Raw genomic sequence first — 12,482 nt, forward strand, 5'->3', positions numbered from 1 at the left:
AAGAAAATGATATTTGTAAGAGTTCTACCTGGGAAAAACAGGGAAGGCTGCTGGTACTCTGAGGACTTAGGGGAGTAATGTCTAGGGCATAGTGGAGAAAAATTTCCAGTAATAAACTATGTAATGTTAGACAAGTACTTTTGGACTTGGTCATAGCTGCCAAACCTGTAAAAGATCAGAAATTGTTATCTTCCTTTCTAAATCTTGTCTGTAGCCTTGAGTTAATGGCCATGCCTGATCATCCATGTCTCAGAGATTAGTTAATTAGAGAAGTTGGAGTTGTTCCTGATGTATACTTCCTGTCAATCTCTAGGTCTTCCCAATTCTACTACCTTTTCTTTAAATTGAGCTCTTCTCCTTTCTATTTCTCATCTTCACTTAATCTATCCAATTGTCTTCTAACCTTGCCTCATTCCCTTTTCATCAATAATCTACCCCACATTAAAACCACAATTAAAAAAATATATATAACACCTCCCCAAATCCCCAACTGACAATAGGGCCTTTTAAAAATCAAATCCTTGCCCAGCCAGCGTGGCTCAGTGGTTGAGCTTCAACCTATGAACCAAGAGGTCACAGTTCAATTCCCAGTCAGGGCACATGCCCAGGTTGTAGGCTCAATCCCCAATGTGGGGTGTGCAGGAGGCAGTCAATCAATGATTCTCTCTCATCAGTGATGTTTGTATCTCTCTCTTCCTCTCTGAAATCAATAAAAATAAAAATATATTAAAATCTGACCCTTTCGCCGAAACCGGTTTGGCTCGGTGGATAGAGCGTCGGCCTGCGGACTGAGAGGTCCCAGGTTCGATTCTGGTCAAGGGCATGTACCTGGGTTGCGGGCACATCCCGAGTGGGAGATGTGCAGGAGGCAGCTGATCGATGTTTCTCTCTCATCGATGTTTCTAACTCTCTATCTCTCTCCCTTCCTCTCTGTGAAAAATCAATAAAATATATTAAAAAAAAAAAATCTGACCCTTTCCTACTTTACCAGCCCCCCCACTACTCTCTATGAACTATACAATACAGTTAATTCCAAGTTCTTACATAACCTGCACTCAACTTGCTTCATATCTGGAACACCCTATAAATCTTGAAATAATAAAATATTATTAATTAAGGAATAAACATATGTGGTAATCACTTATAAAATAATACAGTTAACAATAAAAGATAGCCAACAAAGTTTGATTTACAATTATTTGACAACTTAAGATATTGAAAGAGTTATACTTTCAGAACAGTCTAACTGAAAAGACAAAGTACAATATTCTTAAGTTTATTAAAAATTATAAAGGTATCTGGTAAGACATGAATGAAAGAAGTTTGTGTAAGCACTAATGAGGACATATACTTTTTAAATGATGAATGGAGCCTCTGTACACTAGAGTTCCAATTCACCTATTGTAATTACTTATACTCAACTAACCTTTGTAAATAAACTGAGATTTATGAATCAAAGGTGTTTAATATCACTCCCAGATTCTACACAAATTTCATGCTTATGCCACTAAAGTTTCTTTTGAGTACAATGATAAATTGTGATCAAGATGGTTTCTATTGAAATGGTGGAAAATAAAAATCACTAAAGCAATACCAATTACACTTAAAAGCATATTTTCTATCTCATTTTCCTTACTGCTTCTCCCCCTTACAAATAATTGTAGAGCAATGTGAATTTTCATATTCTGTGCAGCATCAAGAACATAATGAATACCTCTAACAAATTCATCATTGCCATTTTTACAGCACCACTATGAGAATAGTTCTGTGTTTACAACAATGAGGCTACCTTAGTTAAAGGTAGTTTTACTTTCTGGAAAAACTTAAATAATCAGCTGAATTTATCTCCCCTTACTTTATTATCTCACAATATTCATTAGGAACAGATAGTTGGATATTTTACGCAGAATTTTAGATTTAAAAAATGGCATGCAGACCCTCTATGTCTATGCTGTGTCATTAAAAATGATTTAAATGCTGTGGAGAGCAATACTTAAGAATAAATATATATCTTGTAACAGTACCTTCTAATGATGATAACTGGTTCCATAATGCTATAAGTTGGCCTTTATAATTCTCATTTTAGTTGAATTGTCAACATAATAATAAAAGAATTTTTAAGTATTGCACATAGGCAAAAAGTATCAAAACAACTACCATTTATATATAGCTTTATAATGTAAAATGTACTTTTCACATCTCATTTAGACCTTATAGGTCACCCTGTGAAATAATATTATTAGCTCATCTATATCTATAATAATAAAAGCGTAATATGCTAATTAGACTGGATGTCCTTCCGGACAAAGCTGTGGGGGGGTTGGAGGAGTAGGGAGGGCTAAAGCAGAGGCAGTTGTGGTGGTAGCAGAGGCTGAGCCCCTTGCACGAATTTTGTGCATTTGACCTCTAATCCAAGGTAATGAAAGAGTAATATGCAAATTAACCATCACTCTACAACAAAGATGGTGGCGCCCATAGTGGCCGGGGCGGGACGCTGGCAGCGTTGCCCCAGCAATGCAAGCCCAGTGTCTGCACCCTGGCTGCACAGCAGGAGGGGAAGTGCCTCGGGCCGGAGGCCAGGGCGAGGGACGCTGGTGTCGTTGCAGGTTGGGCTGAGGGACCCCCCAACCCGTGCACAAATTTCATGCACTGGGCTTCTAGTATATATATAAAAGCCTAAGCAATCGTTATGACCAGAACAACCAGAACGACTGGTCGACCAGTCGCTATGACACGCACTGACCACCAGAGGACACACTATAATCTCAATGACAGCAGTCCTTCCTTATCCATGGTTCAGTTACTCACAGTCAACCATGGTCTGAAAATACTAAATGAAAAATTCAGTGCACTCCCACAGGGGGAGCGCTGCTCAGCCAGAAGCTGGGGTCATGGCTGGAGAGTGTAGCTGCGGCAGTGGTAGCCTCTCCCAACTCCACAGCAGCACTACCGAGCAGCAGCAGCAGGTGCAGTGGGCTGGGATGAGCACGAGCAGTGCAGTGCCCAGTCCCGGCCCTGGCGTGGGCTCCTCCCTGGCCGCCTGCCGCTTGGTGAACTACTACATCCCCTGAAGAGTCTCAGATTCCAAGAGGGTGCAGGCCAGGCTGAGGAACCCTTTCCCCCACACACATTAATTCATGCACCAGGCCTCTAGTTTCATATAAGAGGAAATTAAACTTCAGGGATATTAAGTGATATATTCATTCAGCTAGTAGGTGGTAGAGGCAGAATTTAAGTTTAATCTTTTGCTCCAAATCTCTTTCATAATATACTCCCATTCAAGGAATAATTATTTCCCTCCAAATATGTAAGAGGGTCTGTATGTTCTCATTATATAATACCAATTAAGCAAGAAGTTATTGATATAATATATCTCACCATCAGAGTGACTTTCACTCATTTTTTCCCACAGCTTCAAACTGGCATTTTAAATCAACTATAACGTACAGAAAAAGACAAGAAATCTAATTCACAGATTGAGCCAAAGCATACATACACGCTATAATCTCAATGACAGCAGTCCTTCCTTATCCATGGTTCAGTTATTCACAGTCAACCATGGTCTGAAAATACTAAATGAAAAATTTCAGAAATAAACTGTTCATAAATTAATTGCCTGCCACTCTGAGTAGCAAAATGAAATCTCATGCTGTCTTTCTCTATCTGGCCAGGGATGTAAATCATCCCTTTGTCCAGTGTATTGACACCATCTATGCTCCCTGCCCATTAGTCACTTACTAGCCCTCTTGGTTATCAGATTCACTGTTATAGTATAACAGTGCTTGTGTTCAAGTAACCCTTATTTTACTGACTCATGGCCTCAAAGCACAAGAGTAGTGATGCTGGCAATTTGAATATACCAAAGAAAAGCTGTAAAGTGCTTCCTTTAAGTGAAAATATATGTATGTATAAAAAAAAACCATGTATATATAGGGTTTGGTACTATTCACGGTTTCAGTAGATCCTGGAGGTCATGGAACATATTCCCTTTGGATAAGAGAGGACTACTGTATAGTATATTTGCCATACACAAATACCCAAGTTTTTTCTTGGCTTATCTCTGCCCTCTCTAAGTTTTTATCTCTTCTACTTTCCTCCTCTTCCCTCTCAATCCCCTAATTTCATAAGTATGATCGGCTGCAGGGGCAAATACCAAGATTGGATGGCATGAATTTTATCTTTCCTTTCAACATGTAAGATAAAATGAAAGGCTCTCTCTTAATATCCCTCAATGTATAGATAGCAAACCAAAGGCAAAACATAGTGCTCTAATCTCATCATTTAACTTTCTTCTAAAGATATTTATTGGGGGAAAGGTAAGGAGAGTAAGTATAAATATGCAAGGTAAATATTTCATGCATTTAATTCATATTGTAATAGCACACTTTGAGAAAAGACAATTGACACAATTATATATCGAAGTCCAAAGCAAGTAATTAATTTGTTCAGACATGAAAATATCTAAATGCATTAACTGTGTTTTCTAAATCTTATGTTTTATAAACAAGGAATACTAAGATCCTTTCCTTAATGATTTGTAAGTTGTAAGATTTCAAAAGGAATAATTTACAATTTTAACCTTGTAAAAGACTGGTGAGACCTAAAATCTAACTATAGTTAAATCCTGCCAAAATGATAAAAAACTGATTCAAAAAGATTCAGTTACATAAAATAGTGGGTTGGATTATTGTGGCATTAATAAAATGATAAAGGTGAGCTTATAGCTGGCTAGGAGTCCCTGTGCAATTCAAAGCCATTTGGACCAGGTTATAGTTTAGCCCCACCTGGTGGCAACCGTCTATAGCAGTTTTTATGAAATCCATGGGTCACTGGTTCCTGTGGCTGACTAGGGTTTCCAGGACAGCAGCCCCAGTCCCAGCAACCTCCTGACTGGGTGGTGACCATTTAGATGTAGATATGGAGTCAAAACAGTGGGGAAAGGGAAACCTCCCAGCTTCCAGAAAAGGTTCTGTCAGCTATTTCACAACTACCTCTACCAATTATCTTAGAGAACAGGGGTTAATTTTTCTAAACTTGTATCACCATGGGATGCATTTTAAAGGATTTTTAAAAACCAACAAAACTAAAAAAGAAGGAATTCTTACCATTTGCAACAGCATGGATGGAACTGGAGAGCATTATACTAAGCCAGTGGTTCTCAACCTTCTGGCCCTTTAAATACAGTTCCTCATGTTGTGACCCAACAATAAATTATTTTCGTTGCTACTTCATAACTGTAATGTTGCTACTGTTATGAATCGTAATGTAAATATCTGATATGCAGGATGGTCTTAGGCGACCCCTGTGAAAGGGTCGTTCGACCGCCAAAGGGGTCGCGCCCCAAAGGTTAAGAACTGCTGTGCTAAGTGAAATAAGCCAGTCAGAGAAAGATAAATATCACATGATCTCACTCATTTATGGAATATAATGAACAACATAAACTGATGAACAAAAACAGATCCAGAGACAGAGAAGCATCGATCAGACTGTCAAACCTCAGAGGGAAGGCAGGGAAGGGTGGGGGTAAGGGAGAGAGATTAACCAAAGGACTTGTATGCATGCATATAAGCCTAACCAATGGACACAGACACCTGGGGAGTGAGGGCATGAGTGGGGGTTGGGGGGGCAATGGGGGATAAGGACACATATGTAATACCTTTATCAATAAAGAAAAGAATTAAAAAAAAAAGAACAAAAACTAAGAAATCAGAAAATTCTCAAAATGATTACATATCAAAGTTTATGTGGATTGTTTGGAAATAATTATGCATGTTATCATCGAAATAATTACATAAATTTTAAGGTTAGTAAGTTGGTCAATAAAAGCCTATCCTATCTAATAAAAGAGAAACATGGTAATTAGCCGTACCTCCGCTACCCTTCCCATTGACTAATCAGGGTGATATGCAAATTAACTGCCAGCCAAGATGGCGGCTGGCAGCCAGGCAGCTTGAAGCGAACATGAGGCTTGTTTGCTTCAGTGAGGGAGGACTCCAACATTCCCCGCCTGCTGCTGCTGGCCTCTGAGCTTGCAGTTTGAAACATTGTTACAAATATAGAAGCTAAACAAAGCCCCAGAAACCTGCTTTCAGCCAGCTAGGATCTCAGAGCTAGAGTTGAAACAGTGTTTCGATTATAGAACCCAAAGCTAAAGCTGGCCCAGAATAAAAAGAAAAAGAAAAAAAGGAGTTGTTGGGAGCTTCAGTCACCCGCCAGCCTGAAAACAGCCCTTAGCCCCTCACCCAGACTGGCCAGGCACCCAAGCGGGACCCCCACCCTGATCCAGGACACCCTTCAGGGCAAACCAGCCGGCCCCCACCCATGCACCAGGGCTCTGTCCTATATAGTAAAAGGGTAATATGCCACCCAGCACCGGAATCAGCGGAGCAGTGAGGCCTCCCGGGACTGGGATCAGCGTGACTGGGGGCAGCGCCCAAACCCCCTGATCGCCCTGCGGCTGTGTGTGTGACAGGGGGCGGGGCCACAACTTCCCTATCCACCCTGCTCTATTTGTGACAGGGGTAGGCGCCCCAACCCCCTGATTGGCCCTGCTCTGTGCCTGATAGGGGGGAGCTTCCCAACCCCCTGATCGCCCTGCGGCTCTGTGTGTGAAAGGGTACAGCGCCCCAACCCCCTGATCGGCCCTGCTCTGTGTGTGACAGGGTGCGGCACCCCAACCCGCCCCCCCCATGGGCCCTGCTCTGTGTGTGACGGGGCAGAGCCATAACCTCCCCATTGGCCCTGCCCTGAGTGTGACAGGATGCAGCGCCCCAACCCCCTGATCCGCCCTGCTCTGTGTGTGACAGGGGGCAGTGCCCCAACTCCCCTATCGGCCCTACTCTGTGAGTGACAGGGGGGAGCTCCTCAACCCCCTGATCAGCTCTGCTCTGTGCGTGACAGGGGGAGCTCCCCAACCCCCTGATCGGCCCTGCTCTGTACGTGACAGGGGGGAGCTCCCCAAACCCCTGATTTACCCTGCTCTGTGCGTGACAGGGTACGGAGCCCCAACCCCCCTGATGGGCCCTACTCTGTGTGTGACAGGGGGTGGCGCCGCAACCTCCCCATCGACCCTGCCTTGAGTGTGACAGGGGGCGGTGCCCCAACCCCCCAATCCGCCCTGCTCTGTGCATGACAGGGGGCAGCGCCCCAACTCCCCAAATGGCCCTGCTCTGAGCCTGACCAGGGGCTGCACCTAGGGATTGGGCCTGCCCTCTGCCACCCGGGAGCAGGCCTAAGCCAGCAGGTCGTTATCTCCCGAGGGGTCCCCGACTACGAGAGGGCACAGGCCAGGCTGAGGGACCCCCGCTCCCCCTGAATGCACAAATTTTTGTGTACCGGGCCTCTAGTCTATATAATAAAAGCCTAAGTGACTGTTATGGCAGAACAACCAGAACTACTGGTCACTATGATGTGTACTGACCACCAGAGGGCAGATGATCAATGCAGGAGCTGCCCCCTGGTGGTCAGTCCGCTCCCACAAGGGGAGAGCCACTCAGCCAGAAGCTGGGCTCATGGCTGGCGAATGCAGTGGTGGTGGCAGGAGCCTCTCCCACTTCCGTGGCAGTGCTAAGGAGCAGCAAGCAGGCGGGCAGTAAGGAGCAAGGGGTCCCAGATTGGAGAGGATGCAGGCTGGGCTGAGGGACACCACCCCCATGCATGAATTTTTTGCACCAGGCTTCTAGTATAAATATAAGAAAGGAACTGGAGGGCATTATGCTAAGCAAAATATGCCAGTCAGAGAAAGATAAATATCACATGATCTCACTCATTTGTAGAATACAAAGAACATCATAAACTGGTGAACAAAAACAGATACAGAGACAAAGAAGCATCGAACAGATTGTCAAACTACAACAGGAAGGCAGGGGAGGGTTGGGGGGGGGGATAAGAGATCAACTGAAGGACTTGTATGCATGCATATTAAGTATAACCAATTCACACAGACACTGGGGGTGGGGGGTGAGGCATGTGCCGAGGGGTAGGGGAGGCTGGGGGGACGTCAATGGGGGAAAAAGGAGACATATATAACATATATACTACTATTTGTAATACTTTAAATGATAAAAAGTAAATAATAATAAAAATAATTTAAAAAAGGAAGCAAGCAAGCAAGAAACCGGTGATAACCTTAACTTCTTATCACTCTCCAATCCAAGCCAGACACTGAATTTTGTTAGTTCCACCTCCTGAACATTTTTCCAATGTGGCCCATTTCTCTCCATCCTTGCTGCTACTAATCCAATTCTGTTATCATTTCTCATCTTGATAATGAAAACCACCACTAAAAGTGACCTCTCTGTCTACAGCCTTATATAACACGTCTATTCTCCACATTACAGAATGATCTTTTAATATGAAATCAGATCATATCACATATATTCTTAAAATTTCTCAGTAGTTCCCCACTGGTTCCCTCTCCTATTTCATCACTTGAAACTCCCTGCTTCTCATTCTATGTTCTAGCCCTACTGAATTATATTGTTTGCTCAAAGAGTTTCATGTTTGTCTTGCCTCCAGGTTTTTATACATGCTATACATTCATCTCCCCAATTTCTTTCCCTGTACAGTCTTACTCTTCTTGTCTTCATGTAGGTGTTAGCCTGGTATTTCTCCCTCCACAAAGTCTTCCCCATTCCTGCCAAGGCCAGGTTAGATACACCTTAAATGCATGTGGTCTCATCCTGCATATCCTGCTGTTTTCTCCGTAATCATCGTACTCATCACTTTTTTCTTTATTTGTCTTACTCCTGCATTAGATGACCAGCTTTGTGAAGGCAGAGCCACCACTGAATCTATGGTATCTAGCATGTACCTGGCATATGGTGGGTCTCAATAAATATTGCTAAGTAAATAAACGTGTTGCTCTGAGAGCTTGAATGTAAACTTTCCTAACATCAACCTTAGTCTGATTTAAAGTCTTGTTTGTTGGCAAAGCTCAAAATATCATACACTCACATTGTGCTGATAAACTAGTATAACAATTAAGTCAATTTCAAAATAATTTTCCCACTATAATATAAACTTTCAAAAGCGATATGAACTATAATGATGGTATGTAACAACAACTGTCATTGAAATAAGAAGCATTTATTTTCTCCTAATACTGCCAATCACTAAGGAACCTACTGTATACTGATCTGAAAGTAACTGATGAATAAAAATCCTTCTTCAAGATTATTTTATATTAGTGGCCTGGTGCACAAAATTTGTACATGAGGGTTGGGGTGGTTCCCTCAGCCCAGCCTGCACCCTTTCCAATTGGGGACCCCCTCTCACTGTCCGGGACTGCTGGCTCCTAACCACTCGCCTGCCTGCCTGCCTGATTGCTCCTAACCGCTTCTGCCTGCCAGCCTGATTGCCCCCTAACTGCTCCCCTGCTGGCCTGACTGATGCCTAACTGCTTCCCTGCCAGCCTGATCACCCCCAACTGCCCTCCCCTGTGGGCCCAATCGCCCCCAAATGCCCTCCCCTGCCAGCCCAATCACCCCCAACTGCCCTCCCCTGCTGCCTGATCTCTCCTAACTGCCCTCTCCTGCAGGCCTGGTCACCCCCAACTGCCCTCCCCTGCCTGCCTGATGGCCCCCAACTGCCCTCCTTTGCCAGCCTGGTTGCCAACTGCCCTCCCCTGCAGGCCTGGCTCCCCCTAACCCCTCTGCCTGCCTACCTGATCACCTCTAACTGCCTCTGCCTGCATGATTGCCCCTAACCCCACTGCCTGCCTGCCTGATCGCCCCTAACCTCTCTGCCTGCCTGCCTGATTGCCCCTAACTGCCTCTGCCTGCCTGCCTGATCACCCCTAACTGCCCTCCCCTGCCGGCCTGATCTCTTCCCCAACTGACCTCTCCTGCTGGCCTGATCGCCCCTAACTGCCTCTGCCTCGGCCCCCACCACCATGGCTTTGTCCAGAAGGAAGTCGAACATCCGGAAGATGGCCGGTTGACCTGGTGTAATTAGCATATTACCCTTTTAGTAGTATAGATAGATTATTTCGGATAGGTTACTTAAATGGGGGTGGGGGTATGGGGATGCCTTTTTCAGCAGGAGGAAATGCTCTTGGCAGACAAAAATACATAATCCCTATATCTGGACCGATAGCCAGCCATATGCACTATACTGCCAAACCGGTCATTAAAAAACTGAACCGCTTTCTTACACCTTACCTCAAACAGCTTGTTGCCCTTAAAACCCCTCCTCAAACCCCTCCTTAGGTTCTGCCTTCACAATTCACCCAGATTAGGTTCTGATTGGTCGGTTTCTATGCCAGTCAGCACCAAAAACTCCACCTCCTAGGCAGCCACTGGCTCCTCACACTTCACCCAGATTTCGTTCTGATTGGTTGGTTTCTGTGCCAGTCAGTCTCCGGGCCTATCTCTGGGCCTGATCAGAGAGGTGGACCTGATCAGCAGCCCCCACGGAGGTCCGGAGAGAAAGAGTGGCACAGCTGTTGGCCAGGCTTGGAGAGAGAGAGAGAGACAAGGGCTTATCAACAGCTGCCACGGAGGCTACGGATCAGACCCTGCTTCTCTCTCCAGGCCTCTCTCCGGGCCTGATCCACAGCCCTCTCAGCAGTCAGTGCTGGGTCGCCACGGCAACCCAGCACTGACTGCAGGACTGACTTCTAGTCGGTTGAGCCTTCAGTCATTTTGGACGTTACAGACCCTGGGTTTTTATATATTAGGATGATGTCTTTCAGGACTAGTAGTTAAATGAGGCATATGCAATATTTCATATTATTATTCTAGTTTTTTAATAGTTCCTGAAGATTTTAGGCATGGTTATAAGAAGAACTACTAGCATCTGTTAGTATGCTCTAATTTCCTTCCTTTCCTGTCCTCAATCTGAACTGAGGGAAGGGCAAAAAGAAAAGTTACCAGGGTAATAAAGGGATAAAGGGAATACCAGAGTAAGGAGGCCTAAGGTCTGATAAATCATGTTCTAAACTAGTTATCAAAGCTCTTAGAACTTTAATGTTCCAATATATTTATACTTATACTTTATTAATGCATTTAAAAAGACATTATGTCATAGAAATAAAAGCTTAATTTCAATAAATCTATAAGTTTCAAATAAAGAGAAAAAAACGTCACAGAAATTTCCTACTTTTTTTTTTTACCTGTTTTCCCGTTCATACATTTCTTTAGAGGCATTTCGAAGGTGATCAATTTCTTGATTCGTTTTCAATTTAATTTGTTCTAGTTCATCATGTAGTTTATTTTCATATTCGGCTTTATAATGGTCTCTGCAAGAAATCAAAGGAATATCCATGAATTTACTTTTGTAAAAGAAACAGGTATTGCCCTAGCTGGTTTGGCTCAGTGGATAGAGTGCCGGCCTGCAGACTGAAGGGTCCCAGGTTTGATTCCAGTCAAGGGCACATGCTTGGGTTGGGGGCTCGATCCCCAGTAGGGGGCGTGCAGGAGGCAGCCGATCAATGATTCTCTCTCATCACTGATGTTTCCTCTCTCCCTCTTCCTTCCTCTCTGAAATCAATTTTATATATATATATAGAAATAGGTATTTACCCTTCATGTAAGATTTTAATAAGTTAAATATGGTCTAAATATAATGTTGCTTGAAAAACATAGCTGTCACATATAAAGTTTTGTAATTCCTAACAATATTGTTTCAACTAGTTCCATCTAAGATTTCCTTTTAAACATTTTGTCTTTAAGGATTAGTTACTACATAAAATGTCAGTTAACTCATTTTGAATAATTATTCATCTTAAAGAGTATTTTACTAATAGTTTTTAATGTGCATGGCTAGAGATTTGAAAATGGACGCATATGGAATGTCCTTCATTTAGAAATATAAACTGGCATGGTACAGGCTGACAGACAAATAAATAACAGTGTGGGGCAAAAGTAGGTTTACAGTTGTGAAGCACAGTTTATTGCTGAATTATTATTATATTATTTTCCATAAGAACTATAAATCTACTTTTGCCCCACCCTGTATTAAAAAAACATATAAACAAAATGACTCTGACTCTTTAGAAAACTTTTCCTTCAAAGCACAACTATAGCCACTGTGATCTCTTAGCAAAGTCACAAAGCATTACATAGGAGATTAGCAGGAGCACACACATGAAAAATAGTACAGGCTAGGGCAGCAGTTCTCAACCTGTGGGTTGCGACCCCTTTGGCGGTCAAACGACCCTTTCACAGGGGTCGCCTAAGACCATCCTGCATATCAGATATTTACATTACGATTCATAACAGTAGCAACATTACAGTTATGAAGTAGCAACGAAAATAATTTTATGGTTGGGTCACAACATGAGGAACTGTATTTAAAGGGCCGGAAGGTTGAGAACCACTGGGCTCGGGGAAAAGGTATGAATGTGTGAAGTCTTAAAGGATAAAATGGAGAATTATTTTAGTTTTTGATGTGCTAAAAACAAATAACTCAAGGATTATAAGGGCTATTGGTATAAAGGGAACTCTAATAGCTTGTACATCTAGTTGAAGAGGGAGGACAGA

At 43.1% G+C, this 12,482-nt stretch overlaps 1 protein-coding gene across 1 annotated transcript in view; it reads right to left on the reverse strand.

Annotated features, from left to right (window-relative positions):
- PIBF1 (progesterone immunomodulatory binding factor 1) overlaps positions 1-12,482 on the reverse strand; it is a 223,918-nt gene that overhangs the window by 165,091 nt on the left and 46,345 nt on the right. The window contains exon 9 of the mRNA XM_081084193.1: positions 11,114-11,239. Coding sequence (XP_080940319.1) covers positions 11,114-11,239 — 126 coding nt within the window. The remainder of the gene's footprint in view (positions 1-11,113; positions 11,240-12,482) is intronic.

Source organism: Myotis nattereri, assembly GCF_964212035.1.
Source record: "Myotis nattereri genome assembly, chromosome: 2".
Classification (NCBI taxonomy): Eukaryota; Metazoa; Chordata; class Mammalia; order Chiroptera; family Vespertilionidae; genus Myotis; species Myotis nattereri.